Consider the following 25,958-nt stretch of genomic DNA (forward strand, 5'->3'; position numbering starts at 1 on the left):
TCTTAACATGCACAAAACCCTGAAGCATATCACACACACACACACATACACACATACACACAGCATATCACCTCCATCCTCATACACACAACCCTGGCAGCATATAACACACACACACACACACACACACAGCATATCACCCCCATCCTCAGACAGCTTCACTGGCTGCCAATCAAGTCACAAATCACTTTTAAAATCCTCCTCCTCACCTACAAATCCCTCCACACACTTGCACCCCAGTATCTTGCTGATCTCCTCCACACACTTGCACCCCAGTATCTTACTGATCTCCTCCACACACTTGCACCCCAGTATCTTACTGATCTCCACACACTTGTAAGTCACTGAAAACAGCTGTTGTAAAGCCACTTCTCAAGAAGAATGACCAGGATGCCTCCATGCTAAACAATTACAGACCCATATTCAATCTACCTTTTATTGGCAAAATTATTGAAAAAATAGTCTTTAATCAATTAACCACCTTCCTAACATCAAATGGGTATTTTGATTACTTTCAGTCTGGTTTTCGGGCAAATCACAGCACTGAAACAGCTGTCATAAAAGTTTCCAATGACATACGCCTCAACACAGATTCGGGTAAAACATCAGTCCTAGTGCTACTGGACCTTAGTGCAGCATTTGACACTGTTGATCACAATATTTTACTACACAGACTAGAACACTGGGTTGTATTTACAGGGATAGTTATCAGCTGGCTAAAATCATATCTACAAGAAAGGAGCTTCTTTGTTGCCATCGGAAACTGTACCTGAACACCAACGTCCTTGACCTGTGGTGTTCCCCAGGGGTCGATCTTGGGGCCACTATTATTCAACCTCTATATGCTCCCACTTGGACAAATCATCCAAAATAATTTGATTTCATATCATAGCTATGCAGATGACACACAAATTTACTTAGGTCCGTCACCAAACGACTATGGTCCTCTTGAATATTGTTGTATAAAATTATCCTATGGGTTGTAGACATCATTGAGAGAGAGTTTGAAACTGTAAAGCATGTATTCATATAACCTTAATCATAATCAAGTTATACACTGAAGTTATTCCTAACCATAATACTCTTATAACATTTTACAAGTTTAACTAATACTATTAACATACTGAAGCTATTCTACCAGAATTCCCCCTACGTGCGCTCTGTATCCCTATGTCTCTGTTTGCTGCCCTGTGTCTCATTTTGTTGCACTGTGTCATGCTGCCTTAGCCTAGGCCTTTTGAAGAAACCAAAGTCGGCCTTGAAGCTGCAAGATAACGCGTACACAGGGCGAGCTCTACTCATAACAACCAGTAGGAGAGTGCAGGGGGGCGAACGATATTTAACCCATGCACAATGTATGACCTGTGATCACTCTATACTGTACACCCCTGAACTTTCCATAAACTTAAGGTGAAAAGTTAGTTCGGGGTAGTGTTGTGTCAGCATTTTGGAGGGGTATAAGTAAGAGAGTTCTACCTTTGTTCGGGAGTGCGATCGTGCGATCCACTCAGGCTTTGCGCTATGTAGTCATTAAAGGAATTTTTGCACGGAACTCTGCCGGACTTTTGAGCCTTCTTTTTGGGAAGAAGTTTTTGCCTTCAGACCCTTAGGTTGTGTGTCGAAGGTAGGAAGAGTGGCAGACCTAAGTTTTTCTTGCCGTGTTTATAGCCAAATATAATTACTGTCAGTTTTTTCAGTGTATAGAACAAATCAACACCTGGATGTCTCAAAATTTTCTTCAGCTGAACAAAGAAAAAACTGAAGTAATTATATTTGGTAAAAAGGAAGAAAAACTTAGGGTTGCCACTCTCCTTGACACAAAAGGGTTGAAGGCAAAGGATACAGTTAAAAATCTTGGTGTATTAATTGACAGTGATCTAAATTTCAACAGCCACATGAAAGCGATAACCGAATCAGCTTTTTACCACCTCAAAAATATTGCCAAACTCAGAGGGCTGATGTCAAAATATGACTTAGAAAAACTCATTCATGCATTTATCTCCAGCAGGGTTGATTACTGCAATGGACTGTTTACAGGCATTCCTAAAAAGACTATTAAACAGCTTCAGGTGATACAAAATGCAGCAGCTAGGATTCTAACAAAAACTAAAAGAACTGACCACATTACTCCAATTCTTAAGTCCTTGCACTGGCTTCCAGTAAGTCACAGAATTGACTTTAAAGCACTATTGCTTGTTCATAAATCAGTAAATGGAGCAGGACCTAAATACCTGTCAGACATGCTTCAGCAGTAAACACCTTCTCATCCTCTTAGGTCCCAGGTGAAAAACCTGCTAGTAAAACCTACTGTTAGAACTAAACATGGTGAAGCAGCTTTTAGCTGCTATGCGGCTCAGCTGTGGAACCAACTTTCGGATGACATCAAAAAGGCCCCAACTGTAGCCAGTTTTAAATCTAGACTTAAGACCAAACTGTTCTCAGATGCTTTCTGCTAACTGTGCCGAGTTACAAATTCTGAATCTGCCTTGATAATTATTCTACCTTGTCTTTTATTACTTTTTTTACTACTTTTGCCTTTGTTTTTTTCTTACTAATTATTCTTTATTTTTAAATTATTTTAGCTTGTGTTTTATGTTGTTTTCTTTTTATTATGATATTTACCTTTTAACTATTCTTTGACTATATTGCCTTTCTATGCTTTTATTTGTTATTTTTGTTTGGTTTTGTTTATGTAAAGCACATTGAATGACCTCTGTGTATGAAATGCACTATATAAATAAACTTGACTTGACTTTATTGATCCCCAAGGGGAAATTCAAGGTCTCTGTAGCATACAAACATCACACACAACATGCACTAACAGCAGAAATGGTAAATATAAGTATAAACATATAACAAAACTCCACTGTACAATAGAGACAGTAGAAGATAAGAAAAACTAACAAAACTAAATACTAAATATACTAAATGTAAGCTTGATTATCCTGAAAGGCGCTATATAAATGTAAGCTATTATTATTATTATGGTCATGCAGCCGGAAGAGGTGTACAGTGTTGAGAGGTAACCTATGCAGTGTACGGTGTTGAGAGGTAACCTATGCAGTGTACGGTGTTGAGAGGTAACCTATGCATTGTAAGTGTGTGTGTGTGTGTGTGTGTGTGTGTGTGTGTGTGTGTCCAGGGACTCCTCAAAATATCTCTAAATTAACCACAAAGGCTGAGGGGCGGAACACTTGTGTATGTGTGTATGTGTGTGTTTGTTTGTGTGTATTAGGGGTGTAACGGTACACAGAAGTCACGGTTCAGTTCATACCTCGGTTCTGACATCACGGTTTGGTACGAGTTCGGTACAATGGAGGGAAAAGCAAAACCAAAAATGCAGAAAGCAATTTTTTTTTTTTATTGTGCATGTATCAGGCTGTACAGTCTCTTCCCTGAGCTATCTGCAACAGCCTGAAGTGTGTAAGATGTAGGCTAAACAGTACAATAAGTACCCAGACTCCATCTGTAAGTTGTAAACAAAATAACACAATCAGCTATAAAACTTAAAATAGGCCTACAGCATCTCTTATTTCTGAAAGTGCAAATTACATAGAATAATGATTTTTTAAAATCCACTTAAGCAAGACCTTCAACATCTGTGTTTAGTTGTATATGGAAGGCAGTGGCGGCCGGTGGTTAAAAAAATAACGGAGGAAGAAATGTCCGCTTGATTGGTGTTAGTGGCAAATGTAAGTTTGTGATGGTGTTGGTGGCATATGTGAACGAGTATATAGGCCATCTACCCAGACACATTTATAGCAGCAGAATGTACTATGTAGCATTTTAAATGGCAGTGTTGTGCAATAAATGCTGTTCTGACATTCTTAGGGGGGAAGGGGGTCTGACCTAAGGAGCTAGGATAGCATGCAGTAGCCAGAAAAGTTGTGGGTTCAATTCTTGGCTTCCACCATTGTGCATTTGAGCAAGGCACTTAACCCCAAACCCCTCCAGGGACAATAGACTTTGTAAGATAATTTAAATATACAAGTCACTTTGGATAATAGTGCTAAATTAATAAATGTAAATGTAAATAAATGTAAATTTAGGTCTGGGATGTCAGGGAAAATATGTAGGTCTAGTTATGAAACACTGTTTTCCTGATGTGCAAAATGATAAAAAGTCTGGAGGTTTTGCTCAATGTAATACATTGGCAAAAAAGTCTATAATACTAAAAATAGACACTTGTTTTATAAAACCATGTAACTATTGACCATTAAAAATAGACCTTAAAAGTGGTTATTTGTAACATGCTAATGTTTTTAAAGCCAAATTGCTATTATTTAAAGACAGGTTGTAATAGCTAAGTGGGAATTTATCCTCCAAAGGCAAATGTTATTGAAGACGTCATTAAAGGAATGCATCATGGTCTGAAACATTCATTAACAATGTAACCATCCAAAGATACAGTTAGAACGGTGAAAACAAGAGCATATTAACAACAAGAACATCATTTAAAAATTGTTTAGTTGAGGCATAACTTGGATGATTATAACAACGCATAACTATCCGAAAATGTTTTTATCACCAAATCCCTGAACTGTCCACGTTTGTGACAGACCAGTGCTAACGTTACCAGTTAGTCACGAGTAGGCTACTTGTCATACTAGCCTACGTAGCATTCAGTAGCCTACACTAGCCTTACCATCCTTCATTTTTGGATCTGGTCTTCCTGCTTTGATCCTAACTTTTGCACTGTATTTGAATGTATAAAAGATGGACTTTGTCCTCTGATTCCATTGTACTGTTTATTTCAGGAGCAAAAAAACAAGCTTTCCGTTCAACACAAGATTCTTAGTTGTATGACTGCAGATAACGTTCTTGCTTCCTCCTCCAACTCTGCAGAGCAGCTAGCTGCTCATTAGTTCACCGTTGCCGCTAAAAACAGCACCCCCTATCGCAATTGAAAATTACTGTACGGAGGAGCTACCTCCCTTGGCCATTGAAAACGACGTGATTCACGAGCCGCTGTGGTCCGAGGCGTTTATAATGGACTTCAATGAGAGGCTTGAGGAGGAAGCTCCTCCATACAGTAATTTTCAATTGCGATAGGGGGTGCTGTTGGCATTTTGACCTAGGGGAACGATTTTGTTCATTTAAAGTGTTCAAATAGTAATATATTAACAGTAATATATCAGAATAGTAATTCACTTTATATATTTTTTATTTTTCTCTAAAATTTTAAGGAGGGTGTTCCTCCCTTTCCTCAATGAAGGAGCCTCCTCTGATGGAAGGGTCTACAATTTGCCTCAATATTTTTCAGTGTGTGTACAGTAATAATCTAGCCTACTAACTGTGAAAATATCACACTATTTTGCCTTTTTTTAAAAAACGAAATTGCTCCTTTCATTTCATAAACAGACTACGGGCCCTATTTTAATGGTCTGAAACGGAAGTGTCTTCGCGCAAAACGCAAGTGACTTTGTGGGCGGATCTTGGGCGCACAAAGACATACTTTCCGATGTTTTGGGATCATTCTCACTGAATCACGAGATTATGAATGCATGGTGATATATTTGCAATGTACAATGTAATCTAACATTACCTCTCTATAGACAATGCATATCTTCCGTCAGTTAATCTCTTCTCTCCCGTGCTGCCGCTGGGGCATTTGGGTTAAATGGCATCGGCATGCAGTTCAACATCACGTCTCCTTAAGTCCTCTAACATTTCCTAATTTATGTCATCAACACATCAGTGATTCGTGAAAATGTGTACGCTAGATTTATGCCTATTTTTTCACATGGACACCACACTGATTTCCCTCGAGTGGTAATATTTTTCTTTGAAATTATGTATGGTTTACAGAAATGGGAACTACATTGTATAGATGAGAGGAGCTAAGTGTGCGTTGCGCAGCACAGGCGGCCAAGCAAGGGCTTCGTTTAAGTTGACCTAACTTTCAACTCTGCACAGTATCCCATTAACTGCGTGACAGTAGACTATTTACAATATTTTCTGTAAAGCAGAGTTTGTAAACACAGTATCATCAACTTAATTCACGCACAACATTTATTTGAGCAGGAGAGAGAATAACAATGAATGGATGCAGCAACTACAGAAATTGTACAGAAATTGTAACCATACTTGCTGCTTTCTTGTACTATCTGTTGCTGGTTAACAGCACATGAAAAGCTGATTTAAGCTAATTCACTAACTCAAGACTTCAAGGCCATCATGGATATAAAACGTTTTTTGAAAATAACGAAAGGATGGAGGGAACATAGCAAAGCTTGGAGTTATTTCAGATGGGCTACAACAAGGTAGGCAAAATTATGGTGCTTAAAACCTTACACAACGGTAAATTGGAACAAAACTAAAAGTAACTTTAGCCTTTATAGGGCTGTAGCCTATAAAGTTGTCCAGATTAATAGGTCGTAATTAGGCGTTGTTGTAAAGATATTGCATGTAGATGTTGTACTTTATAGGCTACTAAATATTTAGGTCACCAATGCACGAACAAAACCGAGAAATGGACAAATATTATCAAGGCTTTGAATGTTTCCGTCTGTGCACGGGGGTGTCTATAGATTGGTGTGCAACGCATTCATTCATGCAGGCCTGTGGTCATGCATGCGCCCTTAAAATAGCATCTGCATTTTCGCCACAGACTTTAGACCCGGGAGTTCCCAGTCTGTGGCGGAATTGTTTTCTGAAACTGCAAAATATCAACAGTGAACGTTTGCGCCGGAACACGCCCCGTCTTTTTGCTGAACCGCCCCCGTGGGCGCAATCGAATTCCCTAATTTACAGGCATGTACCTGTGGAGGGAAAATTCCAATATGCGCTGACTGCAAAATAGGAAAGACAAACGCGCGAGTATACAAAGTCAATTGCGCCGGGACGGAAGATAGAGCCCTACAACTAGAAGTCACATGACTTTGCCCTTCGACGTTAACTCACCGTAGCATGGTTTGTTTATTAGCCTGGTTAGTGTTGACACTTACTGTCTATGCACTTAACACTACCAGCTCCTCATGTGAGAAGTTACAAGTTACCCCAACATAAAGGTAATTACCACACGATTTACATAGCTTTCTGTCATTACGAAATCATTTAATTTAAGCCATAGGTTTTGGCCCTATTTGTATGTGTATCCAAAGGCTGGTGAAGCGCAGGGGAAGTTTTTTTTTTTTTCTCATTTCAGTGATTGGTAGCCTACATCATCTGGGTGATTGCTTCGAATATGTGTAGCATATATTTCCACTCACATACCCAACAACTGCTGATCAACGCCGACACACAGTTTCTTATCCACCACTCTCTCGCCTGTACTACTGTAACTGAAGTTCTCAAACTTGCGAAGAGACCAGCGGATCCTCTATGTGTGTCGCCACCTTAGTGCTACTATCTCTGACTGACTGACTCGACCAACGACCTGACAAAAAAAACATAGGAGCCAATCAGAGCTTCAGAGCTAAGGCGAGGCTACAGATTAGCGTTAGGTGTCGCTAAAGGACTCCCGTAACTCTCGCTACTTAACAGTAATTGCGCATGACATTAATTAATCCGCACACAAGTTTTATGTTTTTTTATACCGTGTATTCTCCGTGTAAATTCATGCACCAAACCGTGACGCCCGTACCGTTTCGGTTCAATACGAATACATGAACCGTTACACCCCTAGTGTGTATGTGTGTATGTGTTTGTTTGTTTGTGTGTATGTGTTTGTTTGTTTGTTTGTTTGTGTGTATGTGTGTGTTTGTTTGTGTGTATGTGTCTGTTTGTTTGTGTGTGTACAGGCTGAAACAGTGATATGTCCAACCCCCCCTGCTCTGGGACCCCTCGTAGCCTCCACTGAAATGCAGACCTTGGACTCAGTCAATCACTGGTGTCAAACTCCCTGGAACCTCAGCAAACAAATGGATATAAGCACGAGGAGATAGCACCTATCAAAGCTGCTGAGAGGCTATCAGAAAAGAAGGGTCATGTTGGGATCAATAAAGTATCTATCTATCTATCCCTCCCCATCTCTGCCGAATCCTTGCCACCACAGGCACATCAACATGGAATACACTACTGGAATAAATGCTGAAAGCGGAGCGTCTGCAACAAACTTGCCAGAACCTCAGCAGGCAGATGGAGACTCTAGATCAATATTCAACACCAACCTCCTTGATTTCCCATCACCACCCACACCCAATCACCTTCCCACCCAATCAAACTCCCCAGGCCACATAAACCCTCCTAATCTCCCATCAACACCCTTGAACATCTTGAATTTCCCCTTGGGGATCAATAAAGTATCTATCTATCTATCTCTCTCATCCCCACCCAATCACCCCACCACCCACTCAATCTCCCCAGGATCCCCTGAATACCAATCACCATCTTTAGCACCAAAGAAGCGCAGGGCACCTCCACCCCCTCGCCCTCCCCGAAAAAAGGGTCTCTTAAGCAGCAGCAACCTCTTAGTTCATTTTCTCAGCCGGCATATAGCATGGAATGTGCAGTGGAATGTGCAGTGGAATGTGCAGTGGAAAATACAGATGGCAGCAGCAGGGGACAATTATATGATGACTGTACTGCATGATATTCTCAGGGTCCCTGCAATATAAATGGTACTGTATTGCATGATATTCTCAGGGTCCCTGCAATATAAATGATACTGTATTGCATGATATTCTCAGCGTCCCTGCAATATAAATGGTACTGTACTGCATGATATTCTCAGGGTCCCTGCAATATAAATGGTACTGTACTGCATGATATCCTCAGGGTCCCTGCAATATAAATGGGACTGTACTGCATGATATTCTCAGGGTCCCTGCAATATAAATGGTACTGTACTGCATAATATGGGTCCCTCGGATTTCCCCCTTGGAGCCAAACTAGCACTCCTGAATATCAGATCTCTTTCAAACAAATCATTCTTAATACGATTCTTGGTTAAATCAAGCAAACAGTGCTACTACTCTCATTGAATCAGCTCCCCCAAATTTCAGTTTTTTGGGTGCTACCAGAGCAAATAAAAGAGGTGGGGTATATGATCAGACAAGTGCTCTCTTTGAGCAAGCACTTTCACATACGTCAAGTCAACTGTCAAACTCGTTAGAAGACTTAGGCCCCTATTTTCCAACCTGGCACATGGTGGAAAACCCGTTTTCCACGCCGTGCAAACTGTATTTTGGTATTTTACGTCTCATTTTTAAACGATGCGGTCTGGCGATGAACAACCTAGGGAGTGGTCCGGCGCGTTGTATAAAAATCACTATCGTACACTACCTAAAACACATTGCGCCACTGACCAAGAGAAACCTGGTCAGAAGTCTATGGTGAGTTGTTTATATGTTATTTTAAGAGCACATTGTCAACAGTCATATTGGCGGGTGCCCAACGCACCATCCTTCTATCATCCATGAACGCACACCAGTGCATGTCCATATGCATAACATTACAAATTACACGATACATAATTAGAAACATAAAGATATTACGAAATACATCTCATGATGAGTAGTTATTCACCATCATTTGCAAATTGGTAATGACGGTTAAAAGTGATTAGGGGAGAGGCGAGACACGTATGGAGCACAGCTGAAGATGCACTGTCACAAGAAGCAACTTCTCTGCAGGATAAATGTTGTTTTATTTAGTCATTTGAGCAATATTAGGGTAAGAGTTGCTTTTTCCAGCCTATGTTTTTAATGGTAACCCATTGTCAGTCAACAGTGAAAGTAACTTTGTGTATTTACTGTTTTGTCGTTGACTGACACCACAGTGAAGTTAGTTTCACTTTGCCAATGAGTTCAAATAATAGACGAGTGCAAATGGGTGAAGGCTATACTATGCTAGGTTTTAGTAAAGCATGGTTTAGTGCAGCCATCACCAAATGGCGGACCGCGGTCCGAGTCCGGACCGTGACGTGATCCTATCCGGACCCAGACCATAATAGCCTTATTTAGATTTTCACGTAAGATTTCAAAGCTGTGCTAAATGTTTCGTTGGTTAGGATAACAGCATTTACTTGAGGAGCTTCAGGAACCATCATTTCGCTTGCTGCTACTCAGCCAGTGAAATCTGTGAATTCTGATAAAGTCGAGTCAGTGAGTAAAGTTGTAGCCTAGGCCTACTATGGAGAAGAGACTGATAGCCTGAAACGAGCGAGGAGAGGAGACGGGACGAGAAACAATCAGATGGATATCTAAGTTAACGATAAGTAAGTTATTTTCAAATCATCGATTGCTCAAAGAGGAGAAAGCTAGAGAGCGAGAAGAGAGCTTTATATAACGATACGGGGGCAATACCACGCAAAACTGTCACGCCCTTAACGCCAACTAAATATGGATGTGACAGTTTTGCGCGGAATTGCCCTGGACCTCTTCTATATTCTGAGACAGGCGATTTTAAGCGCCAATTTGAAGCACCTCTACTAGACAAAGCATATATTTTGAGCAAGCATAGGGTAGGCTAGGCCCATTCAACAGTGAACTGAGACCACAGAATATTTTACGATTTAAGAAGGCAATATGATTGATCCACCACAATCTAGTTAAGCCTACATGCATTCACTGCCCAACAACGTGATATTCCTGGGTTTCAGGGATTTCGGGTCAACATAAAAACTTGCTGATTAATGGGTTCAAGGAACCAGCTGTGGAATATCCATCCTTGTCTCAGCTCAAATTTTATTTTAAGTTCACGTTAAGATCTTAAAAATAGCCAAGGCTACTCAAGTTTTTCTCCCCAATTAGGCTACTCTTATCTTGCCTTATTTCTCCTCATTTCGAATGTTGCCTTTTAGGCTACTTATTTTATTTCACATTAAACATTAGGCCTAGGCCTACACTCTTCTATTTCTTGAATTTCCCCTTGGGGATCAATAAAGTATCTATCTATCTATCTATCTATCTATCTACAACTAGGCTCCATCCATCCATCCTAATATTATACACGCACGTTAAACATTATGATGCTCCGGACCTTTGCTTGAGGACATTTTCCGTAACTGGACCTCGCTGAAGATTAATTGAATACCCCTGGTTTAGTGGAATGACTGTTCCATACGGTCTCGCAAGCAGACTCCTTCTCTTTTTCTCCCTCTCTCTCTCTCTCTCTCTCAAAACATCCCAGACTCCTCTCTCTCTCTCAAAACATCCCAGACTCCTCTCTCTCTCTCTCTGTATCTCTCTCAATTCAATTCAATTCAAATGGTGCTTTATTGGCATGACAAATATGACACTTGTATTGCCAAAGCAATTGTTACATAAAAGTACAGTATCAGGATCTAAGCAATTATACAGGTATATACAAGGGATAGGGGTACATGGACAAAGTGTAAAGAATTTTTTTTTTTTTTGTCTGTGTCTGAGTACAACATATCGAGTTCAAGTTCTGAGTGACTCAACACAGGCAACAAACTTAGACATACAATACATCAGGGCACAAATATAAAGTGGACTGCGTAGAAACTATAAGTATGGTACAGTATAAACATGAGGGGACTGTGTTGAGTTAGTGTATGTGGCTGTGGCTGAGAGAGGGGTGCGCGTGTGTGTGTGTGTGTCTGTGTGTGTCACATGTACATGCATACAAAAATCACTCAGTGTCTCTCAGCTGGTGACAGGCAAGGACATATTGGGCAGCAGTAATACAGCTATCTGTGTCTTCTCCCAATAGGTATAGTATTTTATTCGGGTTTGGTAGGTCACAGAAATCAGGGATTTTTTCTTTCATTTTTGGGAAGTATTTATTGCGAATTGATTCAAATTGTGGGCATTCAGTTAAAAAGTGTAATTCAGTTTCAACATCATCTCTGCACTGCTGGCATAGACGCTGGTCTTTTGGAAGCCATGTCTTTTTGTGTCTTCCTGTTTCTATGGCTAAACGGTGTTCACTGAGTCTGTATTTTGTTAGTGTGCATCTCAAATTTGTGTCTTTTTTTTTTGTTAGGTAATGTGCAAGTGTATATTTCCTGTTTAGGGTCAGATAGCATTGCATTTTGCTTTGGGATTGTGTTTTAGATTGCCAATATTCGGCATAGATGTCTTTTAGGTTTTGGGAGGTTTGGTTGATCCAAACATTTTGTGTGGATGTGGCCTGGTATTTGGCCTTTAAAGTGTTGGATGTCTCTAGAGGAGGGTGACTGAAGACCAGGTTGGTAGGGGAGTTATCTTTGCTCAACTCTTGGTGTTTCAGGGCTTTATAATGGAATGAGTTTTGGTCACTCAGACTTACATGTTTGATTAACTTTTTTGTCCTTTTCTGAATTTTTATCAGGAGGGTATTGGCCTAGTTCTGCCCTACACGCGTTATTAGTTGTGTGCTAGTGGACTTTTAGAATGGCTTTACAAAATTCTGTATGCAGGATCTCAACTGGGTGTTTTTCCCATTTATCTAGGTCCTGATTTCCAAGTGGGCCCCACACTTCACTGCCATAAAGGGCAATTGGTTCTATTACTGATGAGAACAGTTTTAGCCAGATTTGGATTGGGATTTCGAAAGGAATTTGTCTTCTTATGGCATGAAGAGCCCTGCGTGCCTTGTCTCTTAATTCATTCACTGCCATGTTGAATGATCCTTTATTATTTATTCTAAGGCCTAGGTAGGTGTAATCGGGTGCATGTTCGACTTCATTAGGTCCTAAACTAAATATGGGTTAACTTCCCCGGTATCTTGATCTTTTTTGGAAGATTAATATTTCTGTTTTATTTGTGTTAACAGCCAGGACCCAGGTCTGGCAGAACTTTTGAAGATGGTCTAGTTGAGTCTGGAGTCCCTTTTCTGAAAGAATGACAAGATCATCTGCAAAGAGCAGGAATTTGACTTCACTGTCATGTAGAGTGAGTCCAGGAGCTGATGATTTTTCAAGTATACTTGCTAGCTCATTGATGTATTTAATAAAGTTGGACTTAATGAGCAGCCCTGGACACACACACTGGACACACACACTCTGGACACACACACACTCTGGACACACACACACACACTCTGGACACACACTCTGGACATACACACACACACTCTGGACACACACTCTGGACACACACTCTGGACACACACACACACACTCTGGACACACACACACACACACACACACACTCTGGACACACACACACTCTGGACACACACACACACACACACTCTGGACACACACACACACACACACTCTCTTCCTGTCGCCAGAGATAGAGCTGAGAGTTCCTTAATAGAACCAGAGATAGAGCTGAGAGTTCCGTAAAAGAACCAGAACGAACCAGAGATAGAGCTGAGAGTTCCTTAAAAGAACCAGAGATAGAGCTGAGAGTTCTGTAAAAGAACCAGCCATGGATCATGCAGCTGGAACTGGAGGATGGAGCTTAGTGTTTAGTGTTTAGTGTTTAGTGTGTGTGTGTGTACAATCTGTACAGTACGTGTGTGTGTGTGTGTGTGTGTTTAGTGTGTGTGTGTGTGTGAGTGTGTGTACATGTGTGTGTGTGTGTACATGTGTGTGTGTGTGTGTGTGTGTGAGTGTGTGTGTGTGTGTTTAGTGTGTGTGTGTGTGCGCGCATGTGCGCGTGTGTGTGAGTGTGTATGTGAGAGTGTGTGTGTGTGTGTGTGTTTAGTGTGTGTGTGTGCGTGTGCGCGCGCGCATGTGCGCGTGTGTGTGAGTGTGTGTGTGTGTGTGTTTAGTGTGTGTGTGTGCGTGTGCGTGCGTGCGTGCGCGCATGTACGCGTGTGTGTGAGTGTGTATGTGAGAGTGTGTGTGTGTGTGTGTTTAGTGTGTGTGTGTGTGCGTGTGTGTGAGTGTGTATGTGAGAGTGTGTGTGTGTGAGTGTGTATGTGAGTGTGTGTGTGTGTACAATCTGTACAGTACGCGTGTGTGTGAGTGTGTATGTGAGTGTGTGTGTGTGTGTACAATCTGTACAGTACGCGTGTGTGTGTGTGTGTGTGTGTGTGTGTTTAGTGTGTGTGTGTGCGTGTGCGTGAGTGTGTGTGTGTGACTGTTTGTGAGAGTGTGTGTGTGTGTGAGTGTGTATGTGAGAGTGTGTGTGTGTTTAGTGTGTGTGTGTGCGTGCGTGCGTGCATGTGCGCATGTGCGCGTGTGTGTGAGTGTGTGTGTGAGAGTGTGTGTGTGTGTGTGTTTAGTGTGTGTGTGTGCGTGTGCGTGTGTGTGAGTGTGTATGTGAGAGTGTGTGTGTGTGTGTGTTTAGTGTGTGTGTGTGTGTGTGCGCGTGTGCGCGTGTGTGTGAGTGTGTGTGTGTGTGTGTGTGTGTGTGTATGTGTGTGTGTGTGTTTAGTGTGTGTGTGCGTGTGCGTGCGTGCGTGCGCGCATGTACGCGTGTGTGTGAGTGTGTATGTGAGAGTGTGTGTGTGTGTGTGTTTAGTGTGTTTGTGTGTGCGTGCGCGTGTGTGTGAGTGTGTATGTGTGAGTGTGTATGTGAGAGTGTGTATGTGAGAGTGTGTATGTGAGAGTGTGTGTGTGTGTGTTTAGTGTGTGTGTGTACAATCTGTACAGTACGCGTGTGTGTGAGTGTGTATGTGACTGTGTGTGTGTGTGTGTACAATCTGTACAGTACGCGTGTGTGTGTGTGTGTGTGTGTGTGTGTGTGTGTGTGTGTGTGTGTGTGTGTTTAGTGTGTGTGTGTGCGTGTGCGTGTGTGTGAGTGTGTGTGTGTGACTGTGTATGTGAGAGTGTGTGTGTGTGTGAGTGTGTATGTGAGAGTGTGTGTGTGTTTAGTGTGTGTGTGTGCGTGCGTGCATGTGCGCATGTGCGCGTGTGTGTGAGTGTGTGTGTGAGAGTGTGTGTGTGTGTGTGTTTAGTGTGTGCGTGTGCGTGTGTGTGAGTGTGTATGTGAGAGTGTGTGTGTGTGTGTGTTTAGTGTGTGTGTGTGTGTGTGTGCGCGTGTGTGTGAGTGTGCGCGTGTGTGTGAGTGTGTGTGTGTGTGTGTGTGTATGTGTGTGTGTGTGTTTAGTGTGTGTGTGCGTGTGCGTGCGTGCGTGCGCGCATGTGCGCGTGTGTGTGAGTGTGTATGTGAGAGTGTGTGTGTGTGTGTGTTTAGTGTGTGTGTGTGCGTGCGCGTGTGTGTGAGTGTGTATGTGTGAGTGTGTATGTGAGAGTGTGTGTGTGTGTGTGTTTAGTGTGTGTGTGTACATGTGTGTGTGTGTGTGAGTGTGTATGTGAGAGTGTGTGTGTGAGTGTGTATGTGAGAGTGTGTGTGTGTGTGTGTTTAGTGTGTGTGTGTACATGTGTGTGTGTGTGTGAGTGTGTATGTGAGAGTGTGTGTGTGTGTGTGTGTTTAGTGTGTGTGTGTGCGTGCGCGTGTGTGTGAGTGTGTATGTGAGAGTGTGTGTGTGTGTGTTTAGTGTGTGTGTGTGCGTGCGCGTGTGTGTGAGTGTGTATGTGAGAGTGTGTGTGTGTGTGTGTTTAGTGTGTGTGTGTACATGTGGGTGTGTGTGTGAGTGTGTATGTGAGAGTGTGTGTGTGTGTGTGTTTAGTGTGTGTGTGTACATGTGGGTGTGTGTGTGAGTGTGTATGTGAGAGTGTGTGTGTGTGTGTGTTTAGTGTGTGTGTGTACATGTGTGTGTGTGTGTGAGTGTGTATGTGAGAGTGTGTGTGTGTGTGTGTTTAGTGTGTGTGTGAGTGTGTATGTGAGAGTGTGTATGTGAGAGTGTGTGTGTGTACATGTGTGTGTGTGTGTGTATGTGAGAGTGTGTGTGTGTGTGTGTTTAGTGTGTGTGTGAGTGTGTTTGTGAGAGTGTGTGTGTGTTTGGAATGACTGAGGCAGTGGCTGACTTCATCAGATCCTTCCAGTCTGAGCAGCCCAGGTCTGTGTGTGTGTGTGTGTGTGTGTGTGCATGTGCGTCTGTGTGTGTGTGTGTGTGTGTGTGTGTGTGTGTGTGTGTGTGTGTTGAGTAACTGTGTCTATTCCACATGTTTGCTTTTCCCCAGAAATAAGAGGGAGGCGAGAGCCGCCTTCCATTTGATTGGCTCATCCATCCCTCCTCTCTCCTGATTGGCTCATTTCTACTCCTTCTTCCCCCCTCTGACCTGCTGCACGAGCATAAGGAACACACACACACGCACACAGACACACAGAACAAACACACACACACACACACACACACACACACTCACTCACCATACCCACACACACACGCACACAGACACATAGAACAAACACACACACACACACACACACACACACACACACACTCACTCACCATACCCACACACACACGCACACAGACACACAGAACAAACACACACACACACACACACACACACACACTCACTCACCATACCCACACACACACGCGCACACAGACACACAGAACAAACACACACACACACACACACACACACACACACACACACACACTCACTCACCATACCCACACACACACGCACACAGACACACAGAACAAACACACACACACACACACACACACACACACACTCACTCACCATACCCACACACACACACACACACTCACTCACTCACCATACCCACACACACACACACACTCACTCACTCACCATACCCACACACACACACACACTCACTCACCATACCCACACACACACACACACTCACTCACCATACCCACACACACACACACACTCACTCACTCACCATACCCACACACACACACACACTCACTCACCATACCCACACATACACTCACTCACCATACCCACACACACACTCACCATACCCACACACACACACACCAGCCCCACTATTCTCCCAGACACAGTTCCAGAGCACCACATCCGGCTGAATGGAGGTACAAACTGGTCAGTCAGTAACCTCACACACACACGCGCGCACACGCACGCGCGCACACACACGCACACACACACACACACACACACACACACACACACACACACACACACACACACACACACACACACACACACACAGAACAAACACTCCAGTCCCAGCAGTAGCGCTCACTCAGGGCTGAGTTAATTCAACACACAGTGGAGCATTGTATTCAATTATAATTCAATACAGACAGATGTGTGTGCAAGTGCTCTGGGACCCCGGACCCCACTTTGAGAACCAATGCTGTAGAGTGCCTTCATCCCACTAGCGCTACATTCTAATGCTGTAGAGTGCCTTCATCCCACTAACGCTACATTCTAATGCTCATACCTGCAAACTCAGAAGGGCTGAAAAAGGTGACATATTTCCGAAAGACGCGCGCGCCCAACCCCCACCCCCCCCCACCCCCACCCCCGCGCAGAGAATTTGAAAACTTTTTACATTTGAACTACATGCACATAGGTAGACCTGAATTGAATAATTTAATATTATCATATTATATTATAATAAACGTGCAGTAAGCAGAATTTAAATATGCCTGCATTTGACACTTTTACATTTTAAAATGACATAGTCCTAACAGTAGGCCTACCAGCTGTTTTGAGTTAAGGCCATGTTTAGCCTAATTGAATAACTTAATGATGGACAAGATATTTCCAGACCTGCCATCCTTGAAGAAATGTCAGTATTACCTCAAACCAGGGAAAACACATTGCCCACCTTGGCCTTCATGTATGCAGCCAAAAACAGACCAAACAACATAAATGTTGACAATCTGTTTTAAAACCTAATCCTTATCTATAACAATCACTAGTGTTGATAGAAAGGGACTGTGGATGTCCATTTTCTGGTCTCTATTCTAGCATGTCTGGTTTATTAGTACCTCTTTTCAATCCATTAAATTAAATACATCTATCCCTCATGTTTATGTTGGTGTCTTTCTGCTCCTCTCGTGTCTACTGAGGCTGCAATGATCACATTCCAACTAAAGGGGCGGGTCTCAGCAATAGGTGCGTTATCAGTCTACTATAGAAGCCTAGGTCTCGCTTGTTTGCGCGCTAATTATCAAGAATTATGATCTATATGCTACACAGAAAACAAACAAATTAAACACCTATCACTGAGCAAGTCAAAATATTTTGCTAGGTCCACTTTCAGATTTGTTGCAAATAACTACATTTGGCCTTGGAAAGGTCTGCGCTCCCTGAGAACGTCATGTCTAACCATCATCGACACATGGAAAATATAATGCTATATGAAATAACTCGCAATTGTGAACTAGCAATAACTTTCCAAGACAATATTAAACTATTAAGCCGAGCTAAATTCACAATCGCACTCAGTGCAGAGTCGTTTTGTTTAGCAAAGCAATTCAAAACGGCCAGCTGCGGGCGTTTGTGTGCAATAAATACAGTTTAAATTTCCATCTTAATCATTAAAATGAGCATGATGACTGGCGAAATAAACTGCTATGATGTAGTTTAAATAAACCACTGTTGTCTTACAGCTAAAAGGCCTGCATTGTAGCACATAAATTCAATATTAAGTGTTTTCTGTATATGTGTGAGTGTGTGTGCGTGCGTGTGTGTGTGTGTCATGTTGTTATGCAACTTGCGAAGCAACCAAGCAGAGAGGGTCATAATGCACGTGCACTGAGGACAAGAGCTCTCTACTCAACTGGAATAATAAATCACACACACACACACACACAAATGCTCCTGTATTGGTGTGTGCACGCATGCACACACACACACTCCTGTGCATGTATAAATCATAAATCAACAAAGTACTATTCTACTGCATGCATGAACACATGCACATATTTTCACATATGCAAGAGCCACCTCCATCAGTGTTGGGAAACAGGGAGGTGAAGAGGGTTTGGTGAAGAGGGAGTCTCAGTGTTGGGGAACAGGGAGGTGAAGAGGGTTTGGTGAAGAGGGAGTCTCTGTGTTGGGGAACAGGGAGGTGAAGAGGGTTTGGTGAAGAGGGAGTCTGTGTTGGGGAACAGGGAGGTGAAGAGGGAGTCTCTGTGTTGGGAAACAGGGAGGTGAAGAGGGAGTCTCTGTGTTGGGAAACAGGGAGGTGAAGAGGGTTTGGTGAAGAGGGAGGAAGATATAGGTCAATCCCTACAGAGTTACCAGGGGCAACCACACTGCTTTGGCGACAGGACAGGTGACGCTGCAGAAGACGTCAGCATGAGCAAGTCTCAAGTCCTCCACAGAGGACTGAGTTTAACCCACAGAAGACGTCAGCATGAGCAAGTCTCAAGTCCTCCACAGAGGACTGAGTTTAACCCACAGAAGACGTCAGCATGAGCAAGTCTCAAGTCCTCCACAGAGGACTGAGTTTAACCCACAGAAGATGTCAGCATGAGCAAGTCTCAAGTCTCAAGATAGGACATCAGTGCTGTTCCTGTAAGAAAGAGACAAATGGACACTTCGCCCTCTACTGGCAGATAGTATGGGCACCTAACTCACTGGGCCCCCTGAAAGGACCCTATGGAAAGGCAAGAGATGAGAGAGAAACTCATGTGTGTGTGTGTGTGTGTGTGTGTGTGTGTGTGTGTGGTGTCCAGCTCCTGAAAGCCTGTGATTGTCCATGGGCTTGGCCCCATGCCAGCTGCCTGCATGCATTAGGCCAGGGAGTGTTCATCTGTGCCTTCACACACACACACACACACACACACACACACACACACACACACACACACACACACACACACACACACACACACACACACACACACACAAACACAAAGAGAGAGAGGAGAGAGAGAGAGAGAAAGAAAGAAGAAAGAAAGAAAGAAAGAAAGAAAGAAAGAAAGAAAGAGAGAAGCAATTTGCCTTATTTCTCTTGTTTGGTAGGCAGTTGAAGTAGAGCAAAGGACAAGAGGACAATGACTAGCTAGAATGTGATTAGTCAAGCTAAGTAGGAGGGGAGGAGGGGAGGAGGAGAGGAGGAGAGAAGGGGAGAAGGAGAGGAGGGAAGGAGGAGAGGAGGAGGGGAGGAGAGAAGGGGAGAAGGAGAGGAGGGGAGGAGAGGAGAAGAGGAGGAGGAGAGGAGGAGAGAAGGAGGAGAGGAGGGGAGGGGAGGAGAGGAGAAGAGGAGAGGAGGAGAGGAGTGGAGAAGGGGAGGAGAGGAGGAGGAGAGAGGAGAGGAGAGGAGAGGAGGAGAGGAAGGGAGGAGGAGAGAAGGGGAGGAGAGAGGAGAGGAGAAGAGGAGAGGAGAGGAGGAGAGAAGGAGAGGAGGAGACCAACTCACTTCCGCAGACTAGATAAGTGCCTTTGGTGTCAGTTGTCAGGCAAGTCACAGTGTGTGTGAGTGTGTGTGTGTGTGTGAGTGTGTGTGTGTGTGTGTGTGTGTGTGAGAGTGTGAGTGTGTGTGTGTGTGTGTGAGAGTGTGAGTGTGTGTGTGTGAGTGTATGTGAGTGTGTGTGTGTGTGTGTGAGAGTGTGAGTGTGTGTGTGTGAGTGTATGTGTGTGTGTGTGTGTGTGTGTGTGTGAGTGAGTGTGTGTGTGTGTGTGTACACTCACATGGCTTTGTGCTTGTCTTCAGCCAGGATGGAGTCATTAGGCTTCAGGCCGTACCTGTCAAAGACACACAGACAAATTCAGCACTGGTGACTAATACAAAAGAGAGAAAGAGAGAGAGAAATGATCAATGATAAAAGAATGTCATACTTTAAACAAGCCAAAGGTCTTCGGCAAGGTTGTAGTCTTAATCCTATATTCTTCAATCTATATATCAATGATCTAACATCAGACATAGCAAAATCCAAACTATCAGGAGTCACAATTGGGGGTAGAGACATTAAATGTCTCCTGTTCGCGGATGACCTCCTACTTCTGTCCCCAACTGAGGAGGGGCTACAAGAGAGTCTGTCAATCCTGGAAAATTACTCTCAAATTTGGAAAATTCCCATAAATAAAGAAAAAACTAAAGTAATTATATTTTTTTTAAAAAGACACATTCAACAGAGAATAAATATAATTTCACCCTCGGTCAAAACAGACTTTCACAAGTGACAAGTTATAACTATTTGGGTCTAAATATTTCCTCCACAGGCTATTTTAATCTGGCTATTAAAGACCTGGTTGACAAAGCAAGGAGAACATACTACTGCATAAGAAAAACACTATACCAATACAACACCCCTATCAAATTGTGGCAAAAGATTTTTGATCTTATATGGCAGTGACATTTGGGGCATAAAACATAAAAATAATTATGAGCTATAGGACAAAAGCCCAGCAGAAACACTACACCTGGAATTCTGTAAGAATATCTTGGGGGTACACAGGAATGCAACACATATTGCATGCAGGGCAGAACTTGGAAGATATCCACTATTAGTTGATTTTATTACCATGTACAGTACTCTGCTCAAAACCAGAGGAATATAATCACAGTGCCCTTCTACAGAGGATAACCCACCCAGAGAGAGATCCTTTTGATTACCTTATATCAAAACACAATTTGAATTTGAATACACTTGAAATTGAACTACTATCAAAAAATAAAAACAAATTATGAATTGGAACCATATTTAACAAATATCAAAGATTATAAAAAAAGGAAACTTCCAACTTCCTTCAGAGTCGGTGAGCACACACTGGAAGTTGAGAGGGGTCGGCATGGAAACCAAGAGATGACAGGCTGTGTCTACAATGCCATGAAGGAGTAGTAGAAGACGAGTTACACCTCCTCACAGAATGTAAAAATTACACCCTGGTTAGACATTGGCAAGATTGCTCCCCAATTCCCCATGCTACCCAATGAAGACAAGCTGCCGTATTTGTTGGGAGAGCACAATAGAATTCCTGACAGAGTGTCAAAGATTAAGAAAGTGAGTCATTTTCCTTCCTACATTCCACTGTATTATTTTGCCTAATTAGTACATTTTTATTATTTTTTTACCATTATTTTTTATTTTTATTATTTAAATCTGTACAATTATACCACATGTGTAAGCTTTGGCAACACAATGTTTTTTGTCATGCTAATAAAGCCTCTGAAATGTGATTCAGGGTGGTGGGCATACAGATTAAGGGTGTCCTATGCGGCCTCTCTCACACACACACACACACTCACACACACACACACACACACACAATGTGTGTGTGTGTGTGTGTGTGTGTGTGTGTGTGTGTGTGTGTGTGTGTGAGTGTGTGAGTGCAGGGGCCTCAAGCTTGCTTACACACATAAGTGTGTGTGTGTGTGTGTGTGTGTGTGTGTGTGTGTGTGTGTGTGTGTGTGAGTGCAGGGGCCTCAAGCTTGCTTACACACATAAGTGTGTGTGTGTGTGTGTGTGTGTGTGTGTGTGTGTGTGTGTGTGTGTGAGTGCAGGGGCCTCAAGCTTGCTTACACACATAAGTGTGTGTGTGTGTGTGTGTGTGTGTGTGTGTGTGTGTGTGTGTGTGAGTGCAGGGGCCTCAAGCTTGCTTACACACATAAGTGTGTGTGTGTGTGTGTGTGTGTGTGTGTGTGTGTGTGAGTGCAGGGGCCTCAAGCTTGCTTACACACATAAGTGTGTGTGTGTGTGAGTGTGCAGGGGCCTCAAGCTTGCTGACACACATAAGTGTGTGTGTGTGAGTGCAGGGGCCTCAAGCTTGCTGACACACATAAGTGTGTGTGTGTGTGTGTGAGAGTGCAGGGGCCTCAAGCTTGCTTACACACATAAGTGTGTGTGTGAGAGTGCAGGGGCCTCAAGCTTGCTTACACACATAAGTGTGTGTGTGTGTGAGTGTGCAGGGGCCTCAAGCTTGCTGACACACATAAGTGTGTGTGTGTGTGTGTGTGAGTGCAGGGGCCTCAAGCTTGCTTACACACATAAGTGTGTGTGTGCAGGGGCTTCAAGCTTGCTTACACACATAAGTGTGTGTGTGTGAGTGCAGGGGCCTCAAGCTTGCTGACACACATAAGTGTGTGTGTGTGTGTGTGTGAGTGCAGGGGCCTCAAGCTTGCTTAAACACATAAGTGTGTGTGTGTGTGTGTGTGAGTGTGCAGGGGCCTCAAGCTTGCTTACACACATAAGTGTGTGTGTGTGTGAGTGTGCAGGGGCCTCAAGCTTGCTTACACACATAAGTGTGTGTGTGTGTGTGTGTGTGTGTGTGTGAGTGTGCAGGGGCCTCAAGCTTGCTTACACACATAAGTGTGTGTGAGTGTGCAGGGGCCTCAAGCTTGCTTACACACATAAGTGTGTGTGAGTGTGCAGGGGCCTCAAGCTTGCTTACACACATAAGTGTGTGTGTGTGTGTGTGTGAGTGCAGGGGCCTCAAGCTTGCTTACACACATAAGTGTGTGTGTGTGTGTGTGTGAGTGCAGGGGCCTCAAGCTTGTTTACACACATAAGTGTGTGTGTGTGTGAGTGCAGGGGCCTCAAGCTTGTTTACACACATAAGTGTGTGTGTGAGTGTGCAGGGGCCTCAAGCTTGTTTACACACATAAGTGTTGTGTGTGTGAGTGTGTGTGAGTGTGCAGGGGCCTTAAGCTTGTTTACACACATAAGTGTGTGTGTGTGTGTGTGTGTGAGTGTGCAGGGGCCTCAAGCTTGTTTACACACATAAGTGTGTGTGTGAGTGCAGGGGCCTCAAGCTTGTTTACACACATAAGTGTTGTGTGTGTGAGTGTGCAGGGGCCTCAAGCTTGTTTACACACATAAGTGTGTGTGTGTGTGAGTGCAGGGGCCTCAAGCTTGTTTACACACATAAGTGTTGTGTACGCCGTCTTTCACACTCACGGTCGGATGCATCAAGAGTGAAATGAGCGTGAGAATGTGCGTTCCTCCCCACTGTCCTCCACGCCAAATTCAACAACCTAGTTGATCACGAGTCTAGGTCTTTCTAGGTGTGTGTGTGCACGTGCGTATGTGCTTGCGCGCGTGTGTGTGTGTGTGTGCGTACGTATGTACTTGCGTGCCTGTGTGTGTGTGTGTGTGTGCGTACGTATGTACTTGCGTGTGTGTGTGTGTGTGTGTGCGTACGTATGTACTTGCGTGTGTGTGTGTGTTTGTGTACGTACGTATGTACTTGCGTGTGTGTGTGTGTGTGTGTGTGTGTGTGTGCGTACGTATGTACTTGCGTGTGTGTGTGTGTGTGTGCGTACGTATGTACTTGCGTGTGTGTGTGTGTGTGTGTGTACGTATGTACTTGCGTGTGTGTGTGTGCGTACGTATGTACTTGCGTGTGTGTGTGTGCGTACGTATGTACTTGCGTGTGTGTGTGTGTGTGTGTGTGCGTACGTGTGTACTTGCGTGTGAGTGTGTGTACGTATGTACTTGCGTGTGTGTGTGTGCGTACGTATGTACTTGCGTGTGTGTGTGTGTGTGCGTACGTGTGTACTTGCGTGTGAGTGTGTGTACGTATGTACTTGCGTGTGTGTGTGCGCGTGTGTGTGCATGTCCCTGCTCTAGTAGGAACTGGTAATGTGTTCCACTAACAAGGAACAACAGATGAGAAAAGTACTTCAGATGAGAAAAAGTGGCGGAGCTAGACACACACACACGCACACACACACACACGCACACGCACACACACACGCACACGCACACGCACTCGCACACGCACACACACACACACACACACACACTCTTGGCCTCATCCCTTAGTTATTAGATAGATAGATAGATAGATAGATAGATACTTTATTTATTCCCAAGGGGAAATTAATTAGGCCACACACACACACACACACATACACACTCTTGGCCTCGTCCCTTAGTTATTAGGCCACACACACACACACACACGCACACACACACACACACTCTTGGCCTCATCCCTCAGTTATAAGGACACACACACACACGCACGCACGCACGCACGCACGCACGCACGTACATGTACACACACACAAACACACACATACACACACACATACACAACAGAGACTCCATACTGCCTTTGTTCCCAATCCCCTTTCCCCGCGCAGTTTAGAATTGTAAAATAATAGGTAATAAAATTGCTATCATGCAATAGGAAACTTATCTCCATGAAATCTTTCCCTGCACTTCACAAACTGGTGCCGAAACCCAGGAACTTGGATCCAATCCACAAAGAATAAAGGGAGAAGACTGGATTGAAAAGTCGTTTGAAAGAAGCTGCGGCAGAAATTCGAATCAAAGTCATGGATCCAGCGGATTAAAGCGACTAAAGTTAAAGCTGGGAGTGGTCCGAACTGCAACAACAAAAATCACCCAGAAGATTGATGCTGAGTTGGATAAAGAAGAATTATGCTTTGAGAGATTGGAGGAATTGCTTGAACAGGTGAAGGAAAAAGAACAGATTCTCAGAGAACATGATAGAGATGTTGAAGCAGAAACGGAAGAAGAGGAATTTGGAAGCTGAGATGACCTTGGCATTGTAGTATATGGATGCAATTAATGTGCGGAGAACAAGATTGAGACGTGCGTTGCGCACGGAAGTTGAAGACAGCCAGTCTGGACAGAGTGCACATGAGCCTAGACCTGGGCCTTATATGAACACAGTCAACCTTCCCAAATTCAGTAGTTTTCCGGGGAGATTTGTGAGTGGCAAGGATTTTGGAGTCAGTACGAAACAACCATCCATGATAATTAACGTTTGAGCAAGACTGACAAATTTAGTTATTTGAAATAATTTCTATCTGGCACCGCAGCGAGCGCAGTAGCAGGCCTCGCTTTGTCTGATACTAATTATGACACTGCCATTGATCTGCTCAGAAAACGATTCAGTGATTAATGCCCATATGAATAAGTTACTGAATATGACTCCCGTAAAATGAGCCAATGATGTAAGCACTTTGCGCAAATTATATGATGATTGTGAAATACAGGTGCGTAGCCTTGACGCAACACTGTTATGTCCAATACTATTGAAAATGATACCAGAGGACATTGCACTCGAATTCACTAAATCAGAAGCAGACAACGTTCTGAAAGCGAAGGAGTTGATGGCCTTTCTGAAATTAGAGGTGGAGAGTAGAGAAAGTGAATCTCACTCAAAAGAAAGACATGTCTCAAACAGAATGGAGGAGACAAAGAACTGACAAAGAACGCACTCCAGTGTGTGTGTGTGTGTGCGCCTTTGTTTGTGTGTGTGTGTGTGTGTGTGTGTGTGCGCGTGTGATAATGTGTGTGACTCAGACTCAGTCTGAGAGTCTGACAGTTTCAAAGTAACACACAAAAAAGTGTTTTAAGTGCAATGAACTATAGAAGAGACACTA

The 25,958-nt window shown here is 43.4% G+C and overlaps 1 protein-coding gene across 2 annotated transcripts in view; it reads right to left on the reverse strand.

Annotated features, from left to right (window-relative positions):
* The window catches only part of adka (adenosine kinase a), a 168,974-nt gene that overhangs the window by 120,228 nt on the left and 22,788 nt on the right, over positions 1-25,958 (reverse strand). For both annotated transcript variants that reach the window (XM_076286396.1, XM_076286397.1), the window contains exon 3: positions 20,291-20,344. In XM_076286396.1, the coding sequence (XP_076142511.1) occupies positions 20,291-20,344 (54 nt within the window). The remainder of the gene's footprint in view (positions 1-20,290; positions 20,345-25,958) is intronic.

Source organism: Alosa pseudoharengus, unplaced genomic scaffold (assembly GCF_046254945.1).
Source record: "Alosa pseudoharengus isolate Yale_2024_CS ecotype anadromous, Long Island Sound unplaced genomic scaffold, YU_APseudo_1.1 YU_APseudo_1.1_scf_15, whole genome shotgun sequence".
Taxonomy (NCBI): domain Eukaryota; kingdom Metazoa; phylum Chordata; class Actinopteri; order Clupeiformes; family Clupeidae; genus Alosa; species Alosa pseudoharengus.